General features: G+C 51.4%; 2 protein-coding genes across 6 annotated transcripts; both read left to right on the top strand.

Annotated features, from left to right (window-relative positions):
* The first annotated feature begins 135 nt into the window (after window positions 1-135).
* WDR24 (WD repeat domain 24) lies at window positions 136-14223 on the top strand. Of its 3 annotated transcripts, XM_074965597.1 has the most exons (11): window positions 136-214; window positions 1977-2141; window positions 2376-2899; window positions 4079-4256; window positions 5251-5926; window positions 8564-8679; window positions 9001-9122; window positions 10219-10323; window positions 10576-10913; window positions 12600-12784; window positions 13638-14223. In XM_074965597.1, the coding sequence occupies exons 3-11, from the start codon at window positions 2419-2421 to the stop codon at window positions 13804-13806; spliced, it is 2370 nt and encodes a 789-aa protein (XP_074821698.1). In that variant the 5' UTR covers window positions 136-214; window positions 1977-2141; window positions 2376-2418; the 3' UTR covers window positions 13807-14223. The 3 variants fall into 3 exon arrangements, with proteins under 3 accessions (XP_074821698.1, XP_074821700.1, XP_074821699.1); XM_074965599.1 differs by lacking the exon at window positions 13638-14223 and adding an exon at window positions 13394-13595 and having other exon boundaries at window positions 1977-2899; XM_074965598.1 differs by lacking the exon at window positions 1977-2141 and having other exon boundaries at window positions 169-214.
* Window positions 14224-15765: 1542 nt separating this feature from the next.
* Window positions 15766-24802, top strand: JMJD8 (jumonji domain containing 8). Of its 3 annotated transcripts, none has more exons than XM_074965590.1 (10): window positions 15766-15904; window positions 16227-16376; window positions 18604-18696; window positions 19412-19460; window positions 20087-20183; window positions 20727-20795; window positions 21009-21128; window positions 21281-21348; window positions 21948-22082; window positions 23864-24802. In XM_074965590.1, exons 2-10 carry the CDS (start codon window positions 16291-16293, stop codon window positions 23942-23944), a joined length of 798 nt encoding a protein of 265 aa, XP_074821691.1. In that variant the 5' UTR covers window positions 15766-15904; window positions 16227-16290; the 3' UTR covers window positions 23945-24802. The 3 variants fall into 3 exon arrangements, with proteins under 3 accessions (XP_074821691.1, XP_074821690.1, XP_074821689.1); XM_074965589.1 differs by having other exon boundaries at window positions 15896-15979; XM_074965588.1 differs by lacking the exon at window positions 15766-15904 and adding an exon at window positions 15912-15989.
* The last annotated feature ends 2436 nt before the right edge of the window (window positions 24803-27238 follow it).

The following is a 27238-nucleotide window of genomic DNA, read 5'->3' as shown; positions in this document are numbered from 1 at the left end:
TGTGCTTAGTACCCCTAAATCTAGCCGGGGAGCCCTCCCCTTAGTACTCCTAAGCCCCCCGCTCCCTTCTCCCCTCCACCTCTCCCTCTGCTGGGCTCCGGCCGGGCCTGGGGGCGGGGCGCTACCAGCGGCGGAAGGGCGGAGCGGAGCCCAGCGGCGTTTCCGTGCCGCGGCGGAGGAGGCGGACGGGCCCGAAGTTGTTCTGCTCCGCGCGGTAAGTGCCGTGCTCGGCCCCCAGCCCGGGCCCGCTTCCCCCGTGATCGCTGGGCCTGCTGCCCTTGCCCAAGCCACGCCCGGCCCGGCGACTGAGGAGAGGGGGCGGGGGTAAGGAAGGGGGGCCATGGGGAGGAAGAGAGTCCGGGGAGACCGGGGGCGGAGGGGGAGGAAGAGGGTGGGAGGGACCATGGGTGGGGGTTAAGGTACAGGAGTAGGGGAGAAGGGGGGTAAGGAAGAGAGGTGGGGGAGACCAAGGGCAGGGGGTTGTGGGGGGGGTAAGGAGGAGGGGCAGGAGGACTGAGAGGAGGGGCGGGAGGACCGAGAGGAGGGGGCCTGAGGGGAGGGGACAGGGGTAAGGAAGGGGGGGCCATGGGCTGCCAGGGAGGAGATGAGGATTAAGAAAGGGATTGGGAGGAGCTGTTCTAAGCAGGGAGACCCAGGCTTCTGGCCCCCTTATAAAGAGCCCCATCACCCCAAACTGTCCACTGTTCTGCTAATCAGTAACCCATGGTGGCTCTGCCCTTCTTTGTAGGGAGCAACCAGACCCATGGCTGGAAGGATAGGCAACCAACTGCTTCGTTGTTTTGGCTCCCTCTCAACAGGGGGTTCCAATGTCCAAGGCTGTGGGTGAGGGGTTGTGGTCGCTGTGGTTGGCTGGAGAGCCATTATCTCATTACTTTGCTGTATGGTTTGGGGCACCTTGAGGAACATTAGGGGGCAGAGAGTTGTGTTTGTGTTTGTCACTGCGGTTTAGCAACATGCCAGGACTCCTTCCCATCTCTCGGGAAGATCTCAAAATGGATGAGAGGATTTAAACTCTGGTGAACAGTTATCTATAACACGGTTTCTCAACCCAGGGTGAGGACCCAAAATTGGGTTGCTGGAATGTTTCAGAGGGTCTTGTGGCAGCTCCCATCCCAAAGGGGTGGCTGGGCTCACCTCCCTGCTCCAGGCACTGCAACCTCCGGGGTCCCAGTGCCACTTAAGTGTGTCCGGGTGGCCAAATTTGAGTGAGTGGCACTGCAACCCCATGAGCCAGGTCACAACTCCACTTCCACAAATTTGGTCCCAGTGCTGCAACCCCAGAGTTTGCAATGCCTGGAGCAGAGAGCCAAGCCCAACAGCCCCACAGCACAAGAGCTGCCAGTGTGGGGTGAGTGCTGGGCAGGACCCGACTGAAGCCACCCCAGGGCCTCCACCCCCAGACTGTTTACGGGGTCATGACAGGCCATAAACATTTATAAATGGGTCCTGAGTCCAAAATGGTTGAGAACCACTGATCTAAAACCTCAGCTTGGTGATCCTGCTGCCCTGACTTCGTATTGGTGCCAGTGAGAAAGCACGAGAACTGTGTGGGAGGGTGACAAATATGGCTCTAAAATGAGGGATGCTTGTCATTTTCTCAGCAGAGAGGCCTAGGATGGGGGTTTGAACTCTAATTTCACTGCATTAGGTGGCCCCTCCATGGTTGAGGTACGCAGTCTGTATGGAGAGCTTGCCCCATTGCTGCCTGTGTTGTAGTTGTCTGGATAACAAAAACTACCTCCCTCTCTATTGCAGTCACTCTTCAGCACTAAATTCACTATTAAAACAAAAATGAAACTTTCTCTGGTGCTTGCAACCACTTTGGGCGTTGTGACCTTATGATGAAGTCTGCAGTCTAATCCTGTTATGTCTTGTATTACTGAACAGTTCATTGGCTCACATCTGTCCTCATCACTGCATTTTGCCTTCTGAGGGATTCTTCTCTTGCTTTACAGGCCCATACTGACAGCGAGAGTTGTTCCTGCAAATGGGTTTTTTCCTCAGATATTTGAATTAAGAAGGAAACTGAAATCTCTGAAAGGTTAACATGGACTTACTGGAAAGTACATGCAGGGGGTGACCAAAGAGACACTAGGGCTGAATCTGAGCTACTCTTTTAAGTAAGTGGCTGTGTAGTAGTTTTGTAGTTAAAGACTGATTGATTAATGTGATCAGGGAAAGTGGTATGCAAGTCCGGTTGGAACAGTAGGAAGAGAATCCTAGATGCTGCATAAATCAATTCATTTGCTTTCAAGAAAGTTTTAATGAGGTCTGTAAACAGTTGGTGGAAATGGATTCACCTGTGAGAATGCTGCATGTGGAGCTGTGAGTCTCAAAGCCTTCTCTTTGGGCAGGGCATCCCGTGTCTAAAAAGAGGAAGTCACACAGAGGACAACCATGGAGAAAATGGCCAGGGTTACCACTGCCCTTGGTGGCAACACCATCACTGGACGTACCATGTTCTGTCACCTGGATGCCCCTGCTAATGCCATCAGTGTGTGTCGTGATGCCGCTCAGGTGGTGGTAGCTGGCCGCAACATCTTCAAGATCTATTCAATAGATGAAGATCAGTTTGTGGAGAAGCTAAACTTACGTGTTGGCCGTAAGCCATCCCTGAACTTCAGCTGTGCTGACGTGGTGTGGCATCAGATGGATGAGAACTTGTTGGCCACAGCAGCTACCAATGGTGTGGTTGTGACCTGGAACCTCGGGAAGCCATCCCGTAACAAACAGGACCAGCTGTTCACTGAACACAAGCGGACAGTTAACAAAGTGTGCTTCCATCCCACTGAGGTGTATATGCTCCTCAGTGGCTCCCAGGACGGCTATATGAAATGCTTTGACCTACGCAAGAAAGACTCTGTCAGCACCTTCTCTGGTAAGGGCTCTGGCCATGTCTACATTGCAGAGCCTATGCTGGGATAGGCTGCATAGTGTAGACACAATGTAAGCCGACAGGAGGAGGAGTTCTTCCGATGTAGTAAAGCCATCTTCCCATACAGTGTTAGCTAATGTGTCAGGAGAGTGCGTCTGTCGGCATAGTAGTGTCTCCACTGTGGGTTTTGTCGGCATAGCTATGTTGCTAGGGCTGTGGTTTTTTCACACTCCTAACCAACATAGCTATGCTAGTATAAGTTTTAAGTTTAGATCAAGCCCCAATCTTGGGCCCACTTGGCCAGTGTTCTGTGCATTAGGATGCTTATAGCATATGCTGCAGGCTGGAGATGTCAATTATCACCTTAAATAAGGGGAAAATACCAGATAATCCCCTATGTTCCAGGCCTTTGTCCCTCTCATCTTTTTGTGCTTCATTGTGGTAAAGATTTACCCCTTCTGGGGCAATGATGATCCAAGCAAGGGATTGGGGGACAGAGTCCCTGCTGGTGGGACTTCTAGTCCATAGCGGCCAGTGATGTAAGCCTATGTCATTATCATCTGGGATCTCAGGCTCATGACATGCAGCTTTTTGGTCTGATTTGAAAATTGTGTGTAGCCGATGTCTAGAGCTGCATTATCTGTGTCAGTTGTTAGGGTGGTGGTAGAGCTGTTGGGGGAGGGTGGATCTGCTTCCCATTATCCCTAAATCATACCCTCTTCCCACCCACATCCCAATGCAGTTGCCCATATCTGGTGCCTTGAAGTCTGGTACCTTAGGAAAGCAGCGATTTTGATGACACAGTTACTGCCTGGGTAAGGGAGATGCACAGGGATTTGGAGAGAGACTAGGACAAAAAAAAAGTATGATGGACAGGTGCTGGATTGACAGCTCTGAAGTTCTCTATTTATGGACTATGTAGGGCAGAGGCAGTGCCAGATTTGCAAGGGAAACTGTTCTGAACCAGGGTGGCCACTGGTTTCCTTTGGAGCATTAGTAGAGGTGATTTCTGCTTTTCCTACACCCAGGGTGCACTGAGCTGAGTCCAGGAGTGAATCAGGCTGGCCTGCCATTGCAGCTTATTGTAGACCCTGTCTAGCAAACATGAGCGTTAACACTACCAGGGGGAATGACTTTGCTGGGACCCTGTCGGATCTGGTCTACGTTCCTATTGTCCCTCAGGCCAGTCGGAAAGTGTGCGCGATGTGCAGTTTAGCATCCGTGATTACTTCACCTTTGCTGCAACCTTTGAGAATGGGAACGTGCAGCTGTGGGACATCCGCCGGCCAGACCGCTACGAGAGGATGTTCACAGCTCACAATGGGCCTGTCTTCTGCTGTGACTGGCATCTAGAGGACAGGTATGTGCTAACTGACCGCCCCGCTCTGCCTATGGCAATCACTCTGTCTTGTCAAAAAATTCCTGAAGGTGATGCCTTCACACAGTGGTTCTATGAAAACTGTGTGGTGGGGTGCTGAGAACTTGATGGTTACACAGATCTCTCCTGAATATCGGAAGGAGCAGCGTGGCTTATAAAACAAGTCACTCTTGCTGTTCTGTGGGATAGCCAGCAGTAACTAGTAAACCAGAAGTGAGCTGCTGGAACTGGGCAATATCAGGTATGTCCATCGTGTTTCACCAACTTGATCAGCTCAGGGATTGAGAGAGCTGCTTTAAAACACAGCTTGCTTGTGTCTTAGGCACATTTGCCATCAGGTATCAACTGAGATTCACAGGGAGGAAACGTCAGATTTCCCAGTAAATAATTAATTTATACTGAAAAATGTTGCATGCAACTCCTGGACCCTGTACAGCCTCCTAGAACTCCTTGTCCATCTCACGCTGGGGAGCTATCTTCACAAGCTGAGAGAAGCACAAAGTACCTAAAATTAGCCTTTCTGTCCTCTGCTTTCGTCTGTGGGAGGAGGAGGGGGCTGGAAGCCCCTCTCATTTTCACTGAGTGAAATGGAAAGGACAGTTTGCCTTAAATCAGGGGAACCAAATTTTCTCAACCAGGGGCTGGAGGGCCACACCTAATCTGAATAAAATGGAAGATATTGCATCCTCCCTTTTGTTTAATATGCAGGTGTAGTCTGTGGGAACTACAGGTCCCAGCATGCGCAGTTCCCTTTTGATACCTGCACACCGGGACCTGTAGTTTTGGTGAGCTATGCCTCCATGCTAAGAGAGAGGGTGCCCAAGGCCTGTGCTTGTTTAGTGCCATGTGGCTGGCAGGGAGCACTCTGACCACCTTTGGCTTAAAAGGCTTGCATAAAAAGCCAATAATCCAAGATCAACTTCCAGGACATTTTTCCAGTTAATGTTTCTGCTTGTTCCTTTCTCCCTGCTGCCAGGGGCTGGCTGGCGACAGGAGGCCGAGATAAGATGGTGAAGGTCTGGGACATGAACACCAACAGGGCCAAAGAGATCTACTGCGTGCAAACCATAGCCTCTGTGGCGAGGGTCAAGTGGCGGCCTGAGTGCAAGTACCACATCGCCACCTGCTCCATGATGGTGGACCACAACATCTACGTGTGGGATGTGCGGCGCCCCTTCATCCCGTCTGCCATGTTCGAAGAGCACAAGGACGTCACCACGGGTATTGTGTGGCGCCACCTGCACGATCCCTACTTCCTCCTCTCGGGCTCCAAGGACAGCACACTTTACCAGCACATCTTCAAGGACGCCAGCCAGCCCATTGACAGGGCCAACCCTGAGGGTCTGTGCTACAGCCTCTTTGGGGACCTGGCCTTTGCAGCCAAAGAAAGCCTGATCTCCTCCGACTCCAACCGCAAGCCCTACATCGGTGACAGGCGGCATCCCATCTTCTTCAAGCGCAAGCTGGACCCCACGGAGCAGTTCGAGTACATCTCTTCTTCCAGTGCCCTGAGTGTCTTTGAGACAGACCTGGAGAGCGGCAGCATGGATTGGTTTGTGAGAACAGCCAAGCAGTATGCGCTGGCGGGGAGGCCCCTGGCAGAGCTGTGTGACCACAACGCCAAGGTAGCCAAAGAGCTCGACCGCGACCAGGTACATGCAACCCTCTAACAGCCTGTGGAAAGGGAGAGGCAGGCTCTGCTTTTTATTAGCTGAGCCTCCAAGCCAAAGTGGCTGGCATAGGAAGATTTGATCGTATGTATAGCCAGATACCATAGACACAAACTGTGGAGACAGGTCGTGTGGGCTGCAGAGAATGTCTGGTTGTCTGCTGCCCTCTAATGGGAACAGCTGTGCATAGTGTAAATTTACATACATTTATTGCATCTCTGCTCTCTTAGCATAATACAGTAAACACAGTGATTTCTGAGCTATATCTGGCTGCTAATGTTTGATTTGAAAAGGTGTCTCATGAAATCTCATTGGCCAGATTAATGCAGATTGGTTGGATTGGAGTCCTGTCAGAAGGACTGTGCATGCTCCCTGATGGACAGCAAACAGGGAGCAATGGCAAACCACAGAGCACTGAGATGGGGAGAGCAGAGGTGGAGTGCTGCAGGCCTCTGTGTCAGCTCTGTCCTTATTTACTATCTTTGCTCTGGAACAGAGAGTAACCTGCACTTTCATGAAATGTGTAGGTGATGCTAAACTGGGAAGAGTTGTGAGGACAGGGAAATGATGCTAAACTGGATTTAGATCAGAAATGTAGGGAGAAAACAATACAGTGACCTCCCCGTTGGGCAAATGGTGGTGGGGGCAGGGGGTGAAGAATGATCCTCATACAGATTCAGTGAGGGTGGAGGGGAACCTAACAAAATGCAGAAAAGGTGTTAGATGGGCTACAACACCACCAGATCCTCAAAACTGATCCCTGCTCCAGAGGAAGGGGGAAAGGTCTCTTTTTGATATGCTAGACCTAGTGAGTCTAGTACGATTCAATATTTTCATTAATGACTTGGAGGATGGAATGGAGAGCATGCGTATAAAATTTACAGATGACACAAGGCTGGGAGGTGTTGCAAGCACTTTGGAAGACAGGATTAGAATTCAAAATGACCTAGATAAGAGAATTGGTCTGAAATTAGCAAGATGAAATTCAATAAAAACAAGTGCAAGATAAATCACATGCACAAATACAGAAGGGGAACAACTGGTTAGGCAGCAGTAATGCAGAAAAAGATCTGGCAGTTACAGTGGATCACAAATTGAATATGAGCCAACAGTATTTTGTGAAAAATGCAAATATTATTCTGGAGTGTATTAACAGGAGTATCATATGCAACACATGGGAGGTATTTGTCCTGCTCTATTCCACACTCATGAGGCCTTAGCTGGAGTACTGTGTCCAGTTTTGAGCACCACACTTTGAGAAAGTTGTGGGCAAATTGAGTCCAGTCCAGAGGAAAACAACAAAAATGATGAATGGTTCAGAAAACCTGACCCAGGAGGAAAGGTTAAAAAGCTGGGTGTGTTTAGAGTCTTGAGAAAAGACTGTTATCAGGTCCCCCCTCAATCTTCAAATATGTTAAGGGCTGTTACAGAGAGACCAGTAAACAACTGTTATTCATGTCCACTCAAGGCAGAACAAGAAATAATGGGCTTAATCTGCAGTAAGGGAGATTTAGATTCGATATTCGAAGGTTTTTCCTAAGGATAGCTAAGTACTGGAATAGATCACCAAGGGAGCTTGTGGAATCCCTCATTGGAAGTTTTTTAAGATCAGGTTGGACAGACACCTGTCAGGGATGATCTATGTTTACTTGGTCCTGTCTCTCAGTGCAGGGGGCTGGACTAGCTGACCTCTTGAGCCCTACGTTTCTATGAATCAATGTTCTAGATTCAAAAGTTGGTTTAAAGCCCTGAGTATGGAAGCAGTGTTAGTGCTGGGAAGTGACTTGGAAATGTAGGTTGCCCGAGGGTTAAGCTCTTTCTGTTGTTTCTCTTTTCCTTTCTTTCCTCAAGAGTTGTTGCTGTGAGATGAGATGTGCTCCTCTCCCTGCTAAGGCCACGGGCAGAAATGCACTGTTGTCAGCGTGCACCTAACCCCTGCTAGTTGTGGGCTGACCTCTGTCCTGTAGTCAGAGCTGTTCTGTCTTTTCTCCTCTCCCTTTGTCTCTGTCACATCTACTTCCCCTTTAGATGTCTCTCTCTTGCCGTCCCCTCTACTGCAGAGTGCCCCTTGTTGCAGTGGGTCTTACCTTGCTCCTGCACAGGAGGACACCAGGAGGAGCAGAATGAAACAGATAAGGAGCAGAGGTAGTATTGTCTGGACTGGGCACAAATTCACTCATGTGCAAGGAGATTTTAAAATAGTGTAGAGCCCAACCAAGCACTGTTTCTGACAAGAAACTAACCCAAAGTAGAGCCCAGATCCCAGCACCCTATGGGTTTTCAGATCCAGGGCCAGACTTGACCTTGTTCCTCCCCGCGTAGCTCTGCCAGTGTACCTGCGCTTCTGGTGTTGTCCTGGGTTGCTGCCAGTTCTGTTACCTGAGAGGGCAGGAAAGATCTAGGGAACATTGCAAGGTGGATAGAAACTCTACATTGCAGCAGGTCCGTCCCCCCACAGACACCACTGGTAAGGGACGATGCATGTCCTGCCCCATGCTTTCAGCTTGGGCCCTGAACTATGCTCCAGAAACGAACTTTCTGATGATGTTGCTTTGGTTGACAGACAGTGGTAATAATCTAACCCTTCCCCTCCTCCCTTCTCTCTCTCCCTGGGGGCAGGTTGCCCAGACGTGGACGATGCTCCAAATTATTTACTCCAGCCCTGGCACTGTGCCCTCTGCTAACCTGAACCACAGCCTGGGGAAGGGCAGTACCTCCCTCCCACTCATGAACAGGTGAGCAGTCTAATCACTGCATCCCCTGACATGGCCCTGTTAGGGGGAAGTGGATGGGGAGGCCCGCACAGGCATACTGGGGATATGTGGGAACTTCACTGGCTGATCGGAAAGGGGGAACCACTCTAGAGATGGCTACTTAAACCAAGTTAGAGTCACTGCGGAGGAGCTGGTTACTTCCCACTGATCTAAGTCAGATGGGCCTTCCCAATGGGCCAGCTCCTTCATTCCCATCAGTTGAAAGCAGGGCGGCAGCTGCTGCTGCGGCTTCTTTCAGTGTGAGAAAGAAATGGGCTAATGTGGGCTTGGCTTCCTTCCCAGCTTTAACCTGAAGGACATACCATCAGGGATAGGCAACGAGTCCAGATTGGAGCGCAGCAAAGGAGAGAGCCGGTCCGAAAACATCCTCATGGATTCTTCCTCCACCTTAATCAACAACGATGGTAACGTTTCAACGGCTGGGCCAACGGAGCGTGCCAGTGGCTGGCTCAGTAATAGGAGTCCAAAGTGCTCACTGTTTGGAGTGCAGTCCAGACAGTGGGGGGTTAAGTCACCGCCTGCCTGTAACCCTGGATGCCTCAAATGCTTTGCTACTGTAACTCCCTGCTTGGGACATTCACAGTCAGCAACAAGCATGACCCCGGCAGCCTGCCAACAACACACCAGTCACGCTCCATGGTCTCTAGCAGCCTTGGTTGCTACTCGCAGGGTGACCCCGGCACACTCCCAGTCATCTTCCCTGCTCCTAGCAGAGTGCTGGCCCACAGCTACCCTTAACTGTACCAGTGTTTCTCCGCTCTCAGGTACTGCTCTGGTCCTTTTGAACCCAACTGCCAGCCAGCAATTATCAGACACTCTTTTTGTCTTGGTTATTGTTAGCAGGTGACACAACCTCTCACTGGTCTGCATTGCACCGTGACACCATCATCCTGTTAGGATGCAGTTCTAGTTCCACTTAGTGTCCACCCTCCTGGGGAACTCTGTCCCAGCAAGACCAGCCAAATCATGGTTGCAGAACCTCAGGCATTTTGATCAGTGAACGTGCAAATTGTCTGCAGATCATTGGCCCAAGTCTCTTGAGGCTGGAGCCCGTCCCTTGGGATGGGATAGTGGTAAGAGCAGAGAACTGGGAGGCAGGACTGCTGGGGTCTTGCCCCAGCCCTGTCACTGTGACATGCTGTGTGACCCTTGACATACCATTTTCCACACCTCTGTGTCTCAGTTTCCCCATCTGTGGAAGGAACAATGCTGCTGCCCTTCCTCTATAAAGCGCTTTGAGGTCATTGCATAGATGCTGCTTTACCCATGCAGAGCACTGTGCCTGTGTGACCCACCCCCAGCTCCAGGCCCCTAGGTCAGTTTGCTGAGGGTGAGAGCAGAGGTCATGCGGAGTTGGCAGCTGGGTTGTGGGTTTGTAAACAGCCTGCATTTTCTGCCAGAGCGGCACAGGGAAAGTCTGACAAGCTCTGCTGCTGTAGGGGTACCCTGACTTGTCTTCTCTCTCTCTCTGCTCTTCCTCCCCTTTCCGTGCTCATCCAGAGAATGAGGAGACAGAGGGCAGTGACGTCCCTGCAGACTATCTCCTGGGGGATGTGGAGGGGGATGAGGATGAGCTGTACATGATGGACCATGAGAATCCCCATGGTGAGTTCTTTGTTCTGTGAGTGCATACACATGACTGCAGTGCAGCTGGATATCAGCAGGAGGTGCTTGTATGTTCTCACTGCACTGGAGAGGATGCCAGATCCCTCCTTGACCCCTTTCTCTGGTGGTGGTGTAGCTGTGTCTGTCCCAGGATATTAAAGAACAAGGTGAGTGATATTACCACACCCACCTTGTGTCTCCTTTATCTGTGGCACTAACCCTGCTCACTGAAGAGGGCTTGTCTCTTTGCAGCCGAAGAACAGGAATACATCCTCCCCCAGGAAGCCTTTCCCCTGCGCCATGAAATAGTGGACAACCCCTCGGCCCTGGACCACCTGCAGGACAAGGCAGACTCTCCTCACGTCAGTGGCAACGAGGCCGAGACTGTGTCCCTGACGCCTGTGGAGTCCTTCTCCCTCATCTCGATCTCTCACTCGCTCTACGAGAACCGCCTGCCACCCGACTTTTTCAACCCCATCGTCCGGGACATGCTCCTCTTCTACGCCGAGCAGGGGGATGTACAGATGGCGGTGTCCGTGCTCATCGTGCTGGGCGACCGGATCAGGAAAGAGATCGATGAGCAAACCCAGGTATAGCACTGTAGGGAGGAGGCACTTCCCAGAGAGAGGCTTCTTCAGCAAAGCTGCTGCATACCCTCTCCCAGCAAACAAGGTTTGGAGACTCTCATAATAATCCCTTGTATTTCATCCAGAAGACCCCAGAGTGCTTTGCACACTCTTCCTGTAAAATACAAGAACCTCTTATCTATTAGCGAAATGCAGCCACCTCTGGGGTAGGGAACGTGGTTAACAGTGCACAGCGAAGTCCCCCAACAGTGAAAGCAAATGCTGTATCCAGTTGAAACGGTAGATGTAATTCTCTGGAGTGGAGCTGGCCCAATCACTGGGGCTAACAACCCACTTCTGCAGAAAGTGCCAGGGTGTCTAATGTCTCAGTACTGCCTCTGGTCTGAAAGGCAGTCTCACTAGGAGCACAGTACCTGCTTCCTGGCACCCTGGCATAGCACCAACTTGAAGGGAGGATAGACACCTGCAATGTCACCAGCACCATGAGGTTTTCCTTGGAGACTCTTCTCCCTTCTGAGCACTGACCCTTTTGCCTTACAAGACATAAGGGAGCAGCATGGCTGTAGGCATGTGTCGTTGCTCCAGACTAGCTTGGTATATTTATTTGGGCTTGTGAAAACACAGCTCTCCAGAGCTCTAAGTGCAGAACAGTTTGCCCTATACCAGGGCATACAAATAACTGCAGTTGACTCATTGTCAGTGCTCAGATCTTCTCCTTTCATCCAGTTGTCCCCCATGGAGAGCCCTGGGCAGACTTTGCATTGAGCAAACTCAGGCTCTGCTGGACTGGTGGGGGGAAATCCCAGAGTCGAGGGCTGTCCACAGACAACATCCAGATGTATCTATTGGCTCTCAGCTGTAATGCCCCAGCTAATCTCGAGTTGGAGAGAATGTGGCCCTACGATGCCTTTACAGATCAAACCCAACACCTTGAATGGTATCTGGAAGCCGGTGCTGATTTTGGCACACTGTCAGAGATGCTAAATAGACAGGCCCCAGCCAAAGTGTGAGAGCCTCAGGTGTAGCCTGCATTGGAGCACATTTCAGTAACTCAGTCTGGAAGTGACAAAGGCATGGACAGCTGTAAGGAAGCCCACATTAAGCGTGAAGCTCCAAGCACAGATTGGGGAAGGCATTCCTTATACACTAACTGAAAGAGAGGTTGGTGGGTGTTGGTCGAGGGCCTAGTCTGGTAACCTGTTCCCACACAGCTTGGGAGCACTGTGCTGGAGAATTGTCACAGAATATATAGTAAGACCAAGCCACTCTAAATGAATAAAAAATAACGTTTCCAGCTGGAAAGGTACCACTGAGCAAGGAGTCCAGTTAGGCCATCGGTCTTACGGACTGTGAGTTAAGAATATCTTGGGAGCAGAGTGAATCATGCTTTTGGCTTTAGTTTCTCTCTCTGACAATGCAAAGGCAGAAAGCTGCAGAGATCAGATCTCCTTTGGCGTGTTACCATCCCAGCTAACTGTGTGTACTGTAGAATAACCAATGCATGAAGTAGCTAGATGGTATACCCTTCTGCACCCCTCCTTGTTTGGTCTAACATTTGATAGCCCCTTCTAAAGGTGATTTAACCTGAGGCTGGAGTCACAGGGAGGGGGTATGGGTTCAGTAACTTTGCCCACAGACCCTGATGTGAACCAAGGCTAACTTAGGTGTTTGCCCCCCACCCCGCCCCAGGAGCACTGGTACACTTCCTATATCGACCTGCTGCAGCGCTTCCAGCTCTGGAATATCTCCAATGAGGTGATCAAACTAAGCACATGCAGAGCCATCAACTGCCTCAACCAGGCCTCCACCACCCTGCACATCAACTGCAGCAACTGCAAGCGGCCGATGAGCAACAAGGGCTGGATCTGCGACAGGTGAGATGCTTTAGGGTGGAGGGGGAGTGGGGTGGGCACCTTCATTTTGCAAGGGTTTGTCTGGAGGTAGCTAATGCATTATCTTGATGTGATGTAATCTCCTACCCAGTTCAGTTTCCATTATTATTTGTTTGTACTTCAGTAGTACCTAGAGGCCCCCGTGGAGCTCACCCTATTGTGCATACACCCACAAAGAGAGGTCCTGCCCTGAAGAGCTTACTCTAAATACACCAGACACAAGGTGGCGGGAAAACAGAGGCAGAGAGAGAGGTGAAGTGACTTGCCCAAGGTTACACAGCTGGCCAATGGCAGCACTGGGAATAAAACCCACGTCCCTCTCAGAACACTGTCCTAACCACTGAACCACACTGCAGCAGAGAAACACAATCTGCTGTTGCGGGGGTCCCTTGTGATCACTAACGATCTGTGCTGCTTCTGAATGGTAAACAGTCTCCCATGCATGTTCCCAGCCTGACCTGGGTTAAAGCTTCCTCCCCAAGGTTCTGTTGCTTCTTTATAAGCTGTTCGATTTGTAGTTGATTTCATTGCTGTGAGGCATCCAGTGTCGGGCCCCAATATTATGTTTTTCCTGCTCTCTTGGGTTTCTAGTTTATAAACTCCCTGCCGTGTGCCAGCAAGGGCTCAAGATGATACTGAAGGAGTTACAGTTTTGAGGTGTGGGCAGGGATTGACTGAGCTCACGCCCTGAGGAGTCTGCATTGATTGGAGGGGTTCCTTGATCCAGCTGGGAGCTGAGTGATACATGCCACGGTTTCACTGCCTGAGCTGGCCGCTCACCCCAGGGTGCTTTCTTTGCAGCTGATTCAAGTGTAATCTTCTCTCTCTGGGCCAGGTGTCGGCAGTGTGCCAGCATGTGTGCTGTGTGCCACCATGTGGTGAAGGGCCTGTTTGTGTGGTGCCAGGGCTGCAGTCACGGTGGCCACCTGCAGCACATCATGAAATGGCTAGAGACCAGTTCACACTGTCCAGCGGGCTGTGGCCACCTCTGCGAATATACCTGAACTGAAAGGAACCACCCTCAGCTGATGAGAGGTGGGATTCAGTCCCTGACCTGAATGGAACCAACAGGAGACTGATCGCTGGAGCCTCTGCTTGGGTGGAGGTTTTGGAGTTACAGCCACTTGCCAGGAGAGACTGTCTTGGATTTTACAGAGGCGGCACCACTTGCAGGATGCTATCCTTGAACAGGATTGAGAGTGAGGCTGACTTTGTGGAGGAACCTTCCCTACACATGCTTGAAATACAGTAAAGCCTGCAACATCCAAGAGCCTTCCTGGACAGCTTTTCCTAGTCATTGTCTTCTATTTATTTTTTGACTGGAGTGTAAATAATTTTGTATTAAAGGTACCGGAATATTGTGTAAACATAGTTCTTTATAAACCAATCTAATGAGCAAGAAAGTCTGAGCTGGACTCTGAGCTACAACTTGACTTTTATACTGAATAAAAAAAGAACAAAGTAGCCTCAGTGAGTCACTTGTTTGTGTGCAGCTGCCACATGTGAATACATCCAAGAACGCTGCTTTGTCCAGCTCTGGCTGCATGTGCATAGCATCTTCGCTGATTCTCCTTGTGGAAAGGAGTCTAATGATCAATCCTGACCACAGTCTAATAGCCAACAATTCTTGGGAAAGGGGAGTTATTAACCTGATTCCCCACCCCAGCCCCTAAATGCTGAGCATAAGGTAACCTGCAATTTCCTCTGGAAAAAGAAAATCAGACAGATTGCATGCTTCATATTGAATAGGGCATAGCCTCTGGAGACTTAGGGAAAAGTTCTGATTAATTCAGCAATTCACTTGTGATTTCAGCTGAACATCCTCTTGTTCCTGGGGAATCTGTAGAACTGAGACAGATGCCTTGGGGTGAGCAGAATCTACTTAGTCCCAGAGCTAGGAGTCTGGAGTCACCACCCTGGTGTATGTGCTTAAACAAGTCACTTAACTTCTCCAAGCCTCCGTTTTCCCTATCTGTTAAATGGGCCTAAGCATCAAACTACTTTCAAAGGGAATCAGTTGAGAGTCAGTGCTTATACAGTGCTTTGAAAATGATAACTATACAGCTATAAAGGTCCCCAAATTGGCTAGAATGCGGGGGGGAGGTGCCCCTTTGGAGCAGATCCTACCACCCTGTCCTCATGGTCATAAACTTGTACCACCTGCCCAACGAGCACCTGGATTGAAACGCTGATTAGCATGACCCATGTTGTACCGACTTTCAAGTTATCTGTGCTGCTTGATCCTCCTGCACAACTGCACCACCTCCCCCTTTAGGGTGGATGCTGGCAGGAACACATCGTAGGCTCCTGCTCTTGTTGAACAGAATCCTGTATCCTTGGGCCCCCTAAATACTTTCACAGCCACAAGTTTTGACATCCTTCCTATAGCCCCTTGCCATGCTGGCCCGGCATAGGAGGGAAGCAGCAGCAACCAGCTAGCTTTTGCTTGTACTGATTAGGGTGACCAGACAGCAAATGTGAAAAATCAGGACTTGGGTGGAAGGTAATAGGAGCCTATATAAGAAAAAGACCCAAAAATCGGGACTGTCCCTATTAAATCGGGCCATCTGGTCACCCTCGTACTGATCCCGGCTGGCATCAGTCTGAGGAAACCTGGTGGAAAAGGCGGGAACACAAGCACATAGGAGGGGAGGAATCAATGGGCAGAACACAGGCTACAGAGATGCAAAACAGGAGGAGCTAGGCCTGAACCATGAAATTCCCCCTGCTGAGCAGGGGTGTTTGGCCTGTGGGAGGAAGGGCTCTTGGTTCAGCCTATTTCCGGCTCTGAGACTAGCTGTGGGTTAGCGGCTGGTGACGTTTGTCAATGGCTGCTGGGTAATGTAGTCACCAGGCCAGCAGTCCAATAGCAGCATGTGGCATCAGCCTCTCTTCCCCTTTCACCCCTTTGAGGGACCACGAATGGAAGTGTCTCCCAGATGCCTGCTGCGTAATGTAGTCCGCAGGCCACGAGCCCACGCAGCCGCACGTGGCCTTCACAGCCATCCTGCCAGGCCGTGCTGAAAGGCGTCAGTGCGCGCGGGTCCCCGGAAGGCGGTGGCTGTGACATGCCTGGAATACAACTCCCAGAATGCAATAGAGGTGGGGGGGAGGGGGGCTCTGGGCTGAGACTTGCCGGCATCTGCAGCCGCACGCAGACAGAGCGCTCCACCTGAGGCGCGTGGCGGTAGGGGCTGGAGGGGCCCGGGGACGCGGGAGGCGACACATGCAGCGCGAGGGAGTTGGGGTAGAGGGTCGGGTAGGGGTACAGAGGTATTAGCCTAGAGCTGGAGTGGGGGGTAAATTCAGAGAGGGGAGGGAAGGGAAAGAGCCAGAAGTGAGCGAACAGCTGGATTGATTCCCCTGCTGGCATTAGGGTATATTACAGCCTTTAACATCCTGTCCTGCACTGTTCTCTCCCTAGCTTTTTCAGCCTGCTTCTCTGAGAGAATCTGACACCCCAGACAGCAGAGGGCTGCTGGGGGCAAATGGGATCGTGGTGGCAATTCCTTCTCCTATCCATCCCATTGTCGCTGCCTGGAGACTTAGATTACCTGGAAGGAAATGGGGGCTGGTAAGTAGACAACCCATGCACACAAGTATTTTCTCAGTCTCTTCTGGGATTTAAAGCATCAGGTCTGGTCCACATTCCCCCCAGTGGACGTGCTGCCATGCAGAATGCTATGTTGACTCATGAGAGATGGTCAGGGAAACCTCCATTGCTGAAAGAACCAGGTTCCTGCCTATCACAACGTCAATACCTTGCCACTCTCTCCACTCTGATCTTCACTGCATTCTGCTTGTCTCCTGACAGCTGGAAAAGTATATATTACCTTGAGGTTTATATCCCAAAAGGAGGACCTGTTAGCCTATTGTTGACTGCTTAGCATTTTGTAAGCAGGCCCTTGATCACCTTTCCCCCCAGGCATGGTCTTGGCTACTGTCAGGAGAACTAGCTCTGCCTAGATGGCCCAGCTAGAGGCAGAGTTGCCTAGGGAGTAGAGTGAAGTACTAAGGATTGGGAAACCTGCACTATATTCTTGGTTCTGCCACTGATTCGCACTGTAACCATGGCCAGGTCGCTTATCCTTTCTGTGCCTCAGTTTCTCGAGTCATGATAATGGCATTTCCCTGCCTTCAGGGGATTGTGAGGATCAATTCATGAATGTTTGTGAAATGGCTGGCAGCAAGGCACTGGAGAAACTCAAAGCGTTATTGAGCATATAACGCTGAGTGCTCTTGTGGAGATGCCAAAGGCAGAGAGAAGGTTAGATTTAGAAATAAAAGGGGGAAATCTGGCCAGTGCTTAACAAAATAGGGAATGATGGCATTTTGAAATGGCTTATGTGGGGAAGGATTTCTCCACATCCCCCTAGCCCACACTCAATGTGCAGCGGCACTCAAGCAAACAGAATGTTGGGAATCATTAGGAAAGGGATAGATAATAAGACAGAAAATATCATATTGCCTCTATATAAATCCATGGCATGCTCACATCTTGAATACTGGGTGCAGATGTGATTTCCCCATCTCAAAAAAGATATGTTGGAATTGGAAAAGGTACACAAAAGGGCAACCAAAATGATTAAGGGTATGGAACGGTTCCGTATGAGGAGAGATTAATAAGACTGGGACTTTTCAGCTTGGAAAAGAGATGACTAAGGGGGGATATGCTAGAGGTCTATAAAATCATGACTGGTGTGGAGAAAGTAAATAAGTGTTATTTACTCCTCATAACACAAGAACTAGGGGTCACCAAATGAAATTAATAGGCAGCAGGTTTAAAACAAACACAAGGCATTTCTTCACACAATGCACTGTCAACCTGTGGAACTCCTTGCCAGAAGATATTGTGAAGGCCAAGACTATAACAGAGTTCACAAAAGAACTAGATAGGTTCATGGAGGATAGGTCCATCAATAGCTATTAGCCAGGATGGGCAGGGAATGTTTGCCAGAAGCTGGGAATGGGCAACAGGGGATGGATCACTTGATGATTACCTGTTCTGTTCATTCCCTCTGAAGCACCAGTTATTGGCCAATGTCGGAAGACAGGATGCTGGGCTAGATGGACCTTTGGTCTGACCCAGTGTGGCCGTTCTTATGTTCTTATATAGTAGGTGTGGCTCTTGAACTCTTTCTCCTTCTCCCCAACCATGGAGCTTGGTTTAGTTTGAACAGATCTAAGATTGAAAAGGCCCATAAGAACACAGTCCATCCCCGCACGTTGGCAGTATCTAATGCCCTAGACACAGCATCGGGGTAGAACCGTTGCTACTTCTGCTAGCCTAGTTCTTAGCCAGTTGATTGAAGGAGCAGATGCTTGGAGGGTCAGCAACCTCCCAGGAACAGACTCAGACCAGGCATTCCCTGGGGGAGAGCAGACCTAGCCTGGAGTTGCCATGGAGAGAGAACTGGGCTTGCAGCCTTGTTACTTATCACAACGGGCCAGAGGGCCAATCAGTGCCCCTCCTGTCATCTGCGAGGGGCTGACTAGAATATTTTGTTCCTCCCTTGAAGTGGCTGCCTCTATGGAGCAGTCATGGCATCAGTTCCTTGACGCTCCCCGCTGAGAAATCTGACAGATTCCCCAGGCCTCTTTCCATTGCTGTTGCAACCCTTGGCACCGACCCTGATGTTGGAGTTACTGTCTCTGGGTTAGAGGGAAAGGGAGCTGGCAGTGACCAGTTCCGATCTCCCCCTGCATGGGTTGCTGATCCTCTGGGGATGATGTCACCTGCTGGGAAATGCTCAGGCTGGCAGTGATTGATGCCGAGGGCTCTGTCCCTTTCCCCACCCCAGGCTGACGAACAAGTATTTGGCTCTGATGGAAGAAGACCACTGCACGGTGGAGAGGAGAGATGCTTCCCTGACCTACTCCCAGTTCATAGACCAGTAGGTGTGCTGCTCTCTTTGCTCTCCGGGGCTCAACCAGCCCCTTCCCTGTACCCAGCACTGCATGAAATCAGCATGGTTATTACTGGGGGAGGGAGGGGGATTCTCTGGGGTCTTCCCCTTGACATGACTCCACAGGGTCCTGGCTGTGCACAGGTCATTGTGGAAATCTCATGGCACCCAGAGGGGTGCTGTTTACCTTGGGACCAGTTAGGAGATGGGGTTCTCTGTCAGCAGGCAACTTGCAGATCAGTGACCATTCAATAGAATCTGATCAGAGCTTTCCACCTACTGCTAGGAAGAGAAGTGACTCCCATAATGAGTGCCACAAGCCCAACTTCTCCATTAGCCCCCTGCGGACCTGGTAGTGTGCCAGCACAGAGCATGCATCCCCATGCTGCCTGCACAGCTCTCTCTGCTTGCTCCCAGATGTCCCATAACCTAGATCTGCCCTTGAGATGGTCTGTGAATGTGTCTGTCCTCAGCTTGCCCACCCACTGCCACTGAAGGTGCAAAGAATTTGAGTCTGAGCACTGAACAGCTCGGCCCATGTATCGGTACATAAATCTGTTCCAGAGGTGGTTACAGCTGGTTTTCAATACAGCTAACACTAGTACTGTTAACCAGGGGCTCTGATGGGAGTGAGCTGGGTATGTAGAATGTGCCAGGTCCCAAGGGGCCAGGAAAGTGTTTAATTTCCCTCTGTGTTTTCCAGATATGCCTTTTCCAGGCCTGTTGTTATCCAGGGAATCACGGACAACTCGGTGAGTGCTACATGCTCCTGGCTGTGATATGCCCCTCCAGCCTGAGCCATCTCATTGTATGTAGGGAAACAGCCCCTTGGAGCCTCTCCAGCCTTTCCCCAGGACCAGGCTTAGTAGCCATGTTTGCCCTCCTGGCAGCCAGGCACGTGCTCCATATCTGGCTGGGAGTGACTTCTGCCAAAAGTGGGGATTGACAGTAGGGGACGGTGTGATTTCTATTGATACTGACACTTCTCAGTCATATGGCTGCAGGGTGATGGGAAGCAGTGAGAGAGTTGAGCTGGGGGGGTTCTGAGTGGAGACCATCAGAGTAACCCAGGGAATCCATTTGGGAGGGGAGTTCCCCTCCCCACATGATGGATTCTGGAGCAGCCCCCCAGGATACATTCTTAAGCAGGAAGCTCCATCCCACGGTGGCAACTGGACCAGCCCCAGGGCATCTCTGTGTTCGTCTGTGCCCAATTGGATTTGGGAACAAGAAGGGCTGTCCTCTTTCACTGGCAGCTCGAAAGCCAGATCTAGAGAGAGTAGGGCATGGTCCTCCCAGCCTGGCCTGGCACCCCAGGCCACGTTCCAAGCACCTCTGCCTTCCCAGGGCCCTTGTCACCTCTGCTCTGTGCTTGCAGGAATTCCAGGCGCTCTGCACGAGGAACAAGCTGCTGGCAGAGTTCGGGGACCGCCTGGTGCGTCTCAGCACTGCTAACACCTACTCCTACCGTAAAGGTGCGGGGCTTGGCTCCAGGGCACATGTGCTGAGCTGCACTCTCACTGGGCTGGCTGTGTGGTGGGAAGCTGCTCCAGACAGATGTGGGGGGCAAAGAGGGGTCAGAAACACAACTCTGCTTGGCCTCAGCCAATGCCTCCCTTCCTGCTGCCATGGCTGGTTGATGACAGAAGATCTTGCCTGAGGCTCTGGATTTCATTGTCCAGGGAGCACAGTAAGCCAGGCTTGCTCCTTTGCCTCCTCCCTCTTCCTGGGCCAAAACCCCACTCTGTGCTCTTGGGCAAGTCACTGGCCCTCACTGTGCATCGGTTTCTCCAGCTGTGAACTGGACACATTGCACTTTGCCTAGGAGGGAGGGTTTCAGTGTTGCTCATTGTCAGGACAACAAGGATTTCCAGGCTGCTGGGCTGTGGGCTCCGCAGGGGGAATAAGCTGGAGGAGGGTGGAGTGTGAGAGCCCTGCTGTGCCCCCTCAGCCCTGCCTGGGTAGATAGGTCACGCGCCTTGGGGAAGGACAGCCGTGAACTCTCTCCTCCCTCGCAGTGGATGTGCCATTCCAGGAATACGTGGAGCACCTGCTGGAGCCTCAGGACCTGGCCTCCCTGGGCAGTGGTGAGTAGAGGGCTCTTCTGTTCAGGCTCTCCCTGCACCCTCTTTAGTGCTCTGCCTCGGATTCAACCGTGTGGCTGAGAAATCCAGTTCTGGATGGATTCCTAGGGGCCGCCTCCTGGCCGGGGTTGTGCTTCCCTCCCCAGCCTGCATGCCGAGACAGACCAGAGCTCGTGCTCTCTGGGGGTTACCGATGTCTCTTTCTCTCCTCACCAGACACACTCTATTTCTTTGGAGACAATAACTTCACAGAGTGGGGCTCCCTCTTCCAGAAATACATGCCACCTCCGTTCCGGATTCCAGGCACCAGCGGGGCCTACAGCTTTGGGATCGCTGGTCAGTACCACCCTGGGAAAAGATGATGGCAGGGGGAAGGAATGGGCTGTAGGGGAATCGTTCCCAGGCTTAGATGGACACATGTTGCCCAGAAGCGATGGCCTAACCAGGCTTGGTCCATCTGATCCCATCTCTTGTCTGTCTGCCCGCAGGCTCCGGTTCTGGGGTTCCCTTTCACTGGCATGGCCCGGGTTACTCAGAGGTGATCTTCGGCAGAAAGGTGAGAGCTGGGTGGGGAGTGGACTGATTTACGGACCCTGGAAAAACCAGGTGTTTCCCCATCCACAGCCCCGCTGTGGAGCAGAGCGCCCTCCTAGCAAAGTGGGGATTTGATCCAGGCAGCGGAGCACAGACTGTGCCTGTCCAGAGAGGACCCGTGATCCCCTCGGCCTTGGGGTGCTGTCTGCTGCAAGTGGCTGAGGCTTTGGAGGAACAGGAAATTTCCCCATAATGCACCTGGCCACTTGCACACACTGAGGGCCAGCGATGGAGGTTCCTTAGTGGCCCCTGTGGCAAAAGGGTGTGTACACACACAGAACAAGACAACAGCCCATACCCCAGAGACCTTGCAATCAGGCAGTGAGGTTCCTGTTCAGGTCTGACCCTTATGGGGGCAGCTGGAAGAGCCCTAGCAGTTCCCCTTAGACAGGCCACCCCACACATCCTTTCCAAGAGAGGAGGGCAGAAGGGGAACTGCTGAGCTCTGGGGAGGAAGGGGGAGCCCACCCTGCAGGGAAGTAGAGATTTGCAGGTCTCCAGTGAAAGGGGACCCCATGATAGGCAGAGCGGGGTGTTTGCTAAGAGCCTCTCCCTTTGCAGCGCTGGTTTCTGTATCCCCCCGAGAAAACCCCCGAGTTCCACCCCAACAAGACAACTCTATCCTGGCTGCTGGACACATACCCATTCCTGCCGCCAGAGGACCGCCCTGTGGAGTGCACCATTCACCCTGGTGAGGTCAGTCCTGCACCCTGGGGCCCAGTGAGCCACCAGCCCACCCCCTGCTGCAGCTGCTCAAGGGACCTGTAGAGTGCATCAGCTTGGAACGCCAGGGGCTTTGTGTCCGGAGAGAGAGGGGAGATTCGCTGGTGCTGCACAAGCAGCAGGACCCTGACACAACAGTGTCTGGGAACCCCAGTGCTGAAGCTGGGCTGTCAGAGGACCAGGAATCCCAACGCCAGCACTTCTGCACTAGAGCCAGGCTGCACAGTGACCAGGCATACACACCAGCACAAGCAGCTGTAAGATTCCTGACATTGTTGCTTTCCAGACAGAAGGCCAGCTGTCACAGGATTAGGTCCTGGGCTGGACTGGAAGGGGCCACGTCCCCTGATGCTGGCATTACCATGCGGGAGGCCAACTGGGAGGTGTAACGGGTGGGACAGGGGAGAAAAGCATGTAGAGTTACAGGCAGTGCCCAGCCAGGCCAGAAGGGGGAGCAGAGCTCAAGAGCCAGCCGGTAAATGTGCAGAGAGAAGTGTTGGATTAAAGCTCAGCAGAGAGAGGAAGGATGGGCCGGTGGATTGGGCACTCGCCCAGGATTTGGGAGATTGGGGTTTGATTTCCTGCTCTGCTCTAGGCATCCTGTGTGAACCTGGGCAAGTCCTGTAGCCTCTCAGGGGGCAGGGGGAATACATTAGAGATTGCAAGGCGCTCAGATACTGGCTTGATGGGGGCCCAACAGGTACATGTCAGGGCTGGCATCTGTTCCTAGCCAGTCTCTCTGGGCCTCATCTGGGAAATGTGGACAGCACTTCCTACCCTCTGGGACTGTGGTAGGGCTCACTTGGCAATGCTGAGGGGCTCAAATACTAGGGAGATGGGTGTCCTAAAGAACCCTGAATGTGACATGGCCCTCTTTAGTCTCATCTGTCAGAGGATCTCAAAGCACTCTATCTATAAATACATGTGCGCACACTCTTAAGAATTCAGCCACACACTCTAGCTCGGGAAGGAGGTCAGTATTGGTGATTTTGGCCTAGCCTAGCTGTAGAAGCTAGCTTACATGTGGGAGCAGGCATCAGCTTTCTGCAGCACAGGATCTGATGATCCTTCTCGCAGGGCAGGGCTGAGGCCTGCATAAAGCACCAGCAATTGAAAGGAGCTTGGGAGTGCCAAACCCTGCCAGTAGAGGGTCCTAGTCTGATGCAGGACAAGCATGAGTAGCAGCATCCAGACAGCCCTAGCTGCAGCTTGAATGCCACTCCCAGCAGGGATTTTCAGAAAGGAGGGGCCCTGCAATGGTGGGAGGGGGGGTAAAGTGCACGAGCCAGCTGGTGAATGAATAGGGAGACTGGGCTCCTGATTAAGGCCCAGCATCTGCTCAGAGAAATGACACACTGAGCCCTGCCTTTACTTTAACTATGACCCTCTAGTTCTGAGCGCTAAACAGAGCATGTGGCCCTTGCCTAGAACTTACGCAGAGGCTAAACCACAATGCCTGGGGGAGCTAGAGTCCACATGGACACACAGCACAGCTCCCTCTGACTCAGCCTGCCACAGTCCCACAAATTAGCTATGGAGTGGACAAGCCTATTCAGAGGCATTACAATGTAGGCAAGTGGCCACTCAGCCTCGGAGAAGCTCTCACTGGACGCTCAGGTCACAGTTGAAAGCCCAGGCTGCCAGCCGCTTTCTACAGGTAGAGCCCACACAAGAGGGCAGCTGTATCAAGGCTGCGTGGCCAGTGAAGGACCAGGCAAGCAGCTCCCCCTCCCCTGCTTCTGTCTCCTCTGCAGGTCCTGTATTTTCCTGATCGCTGGTGGCACGCCACCCTCAATTTGGACACGAGTGTCTTCATTTCCACCTTCCTGGGGTAGAAGCTCAGGACTTTGCCTGCCTGCCTGCCATTCCTGGTGGTTCCTGAGGAGCTGAATTGTTCACTTCCCTCCCACCAAAGCCCTGGGATTCTGCTGGTGAATTGTAGCCAGCTTTCTCTCCTCTATAACCCTGCATGCAGAGCTGGACTCTGGCTGTAGGGCTGATACAGCTCTAATCCATCTAGGATTTATCCTGGTCTATGTGAGCACCCCCACCATTCTGTGACTCAGCAGCTGCTGAGGTTGGGTTGGAGGAGAGAATGTCCCCTTTCTCCCATGCAGGGTGGGAGCTCTGGGCAGCTGGTGGCAGTTTCTGCTGTACTTACAATTTTGTGCTTTCTGTTCCTCAGCTCCATGGGCAGAGCTCCTCCTCTTGCCTGCCTGCCTGCTCACCCCCACCCCCTTCCTTCACATTCTCTTTGTGTTTCTAACATCTGAGGAACAGAGTGCACGGCAGAAGGCAGCTTCTGGCTCAACCCTGGTCTCTAGGCAGGAGTGACATTACTATGTAGGCTCTTCTTTAAATGGACCATTGGTCAGTAGCACAGAACCAGCCGCTCTAGAGCTAAACCGCCAGGCATGGGGCTTAATCTAGCCTCAGACGCCCTTGCGTCCACCCTTGGTGACCCTCGCCCAGCATCTCTGCTGAGAGCTCATTTCCTGGTGCTCATTCATGGGTGCAGGGGAAAACTGAAGGACCAGTTTCTGTTACCCAGGAATCCCCTGTGGCTTGGGGTGGTTGGGCTGGCTTTCACTTGAATGTTAATGTACAAGCAGCAAAGAATACTTGAAATAAGCGTTTAGGTTATTTATTGGGATTTCCCTATTTCAAATCTGGATTAAAATATAACTGCCTTATCTCTGCACTTGTCATGACTGCCTTAGCACTGAATCCTACCACACCATAGCCAGCCTCTGACAAAAGCAGCTGCTACTTTTCCTCTCATTTACTCTTGGCCCCCAGGAATTGTGGCAAATTCATCCCTGCTCTGACATGAGCAGGATTACTCCAGGACTGAATCTGGCATAGGGGTTGTTTTCACACATGCGGCCCCCCCGATGCAGAGCTTTTAGTGCTTTTCAGCCAGCACCTCACACACAGAATCTGACTATACTGCAACTGGGAGGTGCAAGTGCCGCATATGTAGAGAGGAGCTAGCTTTGGTCTAGCTAGAGCAAAGCGAGCTTAAGTAACAACAGTAGCGAAGCCACACCCACCCTGAACCTCCAATACCTAATCAAGTAGCCATTGCTGATGCTGCCACTATCATTCCTCAAGCTAGATCAAATCTAGCTCAGCTATGTCTACACATGCTGCAATCACCGCTCCTGACTGCAGCGCACAGACCCAAATAGCCTTATCCTGGTTCTGCAGGTGGGGAAACTGAGGCAGGGAGTTACAGATCCAGGGCAAGACTAGAAATAGATTCCTGCCCCCAACCCAGAGTCCCTTCCATTGTAATGAGCACAGACCACACTGCCTCCCAGTAATGCACCCTTAGAATAGGTCTTCTTGAGCTAGTCCGCACTAAAGGACAATTCTGTGAAGGATTCACCTTGTTCACCGATGGAAGCTAGGGTGTTGGTCGACAGACCCAGACAGCTCTGCATGGCGTTTGGCTCCGTCAGCCAGTAGGTAGGTCACAAGTGCAGCTGTCACCTTGCAGGCAAGGCCTGGCCCTGCCCAGCAGTTCTGAAATGGCATGAGGCCCCTGTCCAACTGACTCTGGAAGTAGTCAAGACTGAACACTGGGACCTTGAAAACAAATCTGAACAAACGGTCTCCACGCAGGGCAAGCACCTGCTTCCCTTCCCCTCTCAGTAATTCCTCTTGAGTTTGGAGAGGAGTTAGCTGAGAGGATGGCAAGAAAGATGAATTGGTTCGTAAAGTGCTACCGATGCACTCCATGAATAATTCATGGCTAGAAAGCCAGGCAGGTACTGACTCCTCCCCCGAGCCTGATGCAAGAATGAAAGGACACTTGATGGAATTCAAAAGATACCCCATTTACCAACAACAGGCAATCCTCTCCTTTGCAGCCTGTCACTAACCTGGAGAACTCTTTGCCACAGATATCAGCCAGAGAGCTTTTAGTATGACTGAAAAAAATCACTGGGCACTTCAAAAGAAAAAACAGAATCTACAGTTACATTAGCCAGGATAAAATGACAAAGGGCACCAGTCTTTCCACTTCAGAACACAGTACAATGATCACCAACTGAGATCAACAGAACAGCAAGGTACCCGGGGAACAAAATAGGACAGCAGACTGGCTAGACGAGTGGTCTGCTGAGACATCGTTATATTCAAGTATCTTGCTATGTATATCCTCCCTCAACAAAAGCTCTGTCTAATATGCTTGCCAGTGGCTAAGTGAGCAGGAGACTTAGACCCCAGTCTTCATAAAGGCCAGTTTCCTTTCCCTCCCCCAACTCCCTATAAATATCCTGGCAAATACCTGACCAGGTGGGCTAATGAGTTCAGCTAGAGATTCCTCCAACTGGCAGCAACACTGCTCCGCCACCTCCTCCTTCCTTGTGGGGAGGGACAGAGGCTACACCTTGACTGCCTTCTCCAGGGATGCACAAGAAGCTACAAGCATTTCTTCTCTTACAATATGTAATAACCCACCCAACAAACAGGTTTTGCTTTGCATCAGTCTGAAAGCCCCTTCTTGGCCTTGAGATTGCACAACAGAGCAAAGATACTGATGCTAGCAGCTTTGCCCCCTCACAGCTATAATCTGAGAAGCTTCGCACCCACAGAAACGGGAGGAAACACCCCACAAAACATCAACACAGTAATTGCATCATGCTCCAGAGGGTTTCTCCAAACCCTGAACTTCTCCAAAATATAAATCAGCGTTCTCCCTAGGAAAAATCTGATCTGAAGGGGACAGAACTTCAAGCAGCAACAGAACAGGTTTAGAAATCAACAAAGCAAAAACTAGACAGCACTTCCTGTTAGAGAACAGGCCTGCCCATGTGATGCAATTGATGCAACATGGCATAGATAACACACAACAAAAAGAACACTTAGATCCCCCATGTGCAGACATTCACATGCTGCCTTGCATATGAAGATTGCAGCTACCCTCATCTTTAACATGGAGGTACAGCCTCTGGAGACTACAGGCCCAGCATGCCATGCTGCATCTTAATGCGAGCAGCCTACCTGCACTCCTTACTAAGAGAGATGTCATCTTCTGTGCAAGTGCTATTCACATGCCCTCCACTTCTGCTCCCATGTGCCACTGGGGGCTGCCTCTGCCCAGCCTCCACCAGCCTTTTCAA

The sequence above is a fragment of the Natator depressus genome, chromosome 10 (assembly GCF_965152275.1).
Source record: "Natator depressus isolate rNatDep1 chromosome 10, rNatDep2.hap1, whole genome shotgun sequence".
In the NCBI taxonomy this organism is placed as follows: Eukaryota; Metazoa; Chordata; order Testudines; family Cheloniidae; genus Natator; species Natator depressus.
The sequence above is the reverse complement of the archived record's forward strand: the minus strand, read 5'-3'. Positions and strand labels throughout refer to the sequence as shown.

Coding starts and splice junctions, on each gene's coding strand:
- WDR24 (XM_074965597.1), top strand. CDS start 2,419: ATGGAGAAAATGGCCAGGGTTACCACTGCCCTTGGTGGCAACACCATC. Junction 9,123..10,218: donor CACCTTAATCAACAACGATG/GTAACGTTTCAA, acceptor GTGCTCATCCAG/AGAATGAGGAGACAGAGGGC. Junction 10,324..10,575: donor GGACCATGAGAATCCCCATG/GTGAGTTCTTTG, acceptor GTCTCTTTGCAG/CCGAAGAACAGGAATACATC.
- JMJD8 (XM_074965590.1), top strand. CDS start 16,291: ATGGGATCGTGGTGGCAATTCCTTCTCCTATCCATCCCATTGTCGCTG. Junction 20,184..20,726: donor CACCTACTCCTACCGTAAAG/GTGCGGGGCTTG, acceptor CCTCCCTCGCAG/TGGATGTGCCATTCCAGGAA. Junction 21,129..21,280: donor CTACAGCTTTGGGATCGCTG/GTCAGTACCACC, acceptor GTCTGCCCGCAG/GCTCCGGTTCTGGGGTTCCC.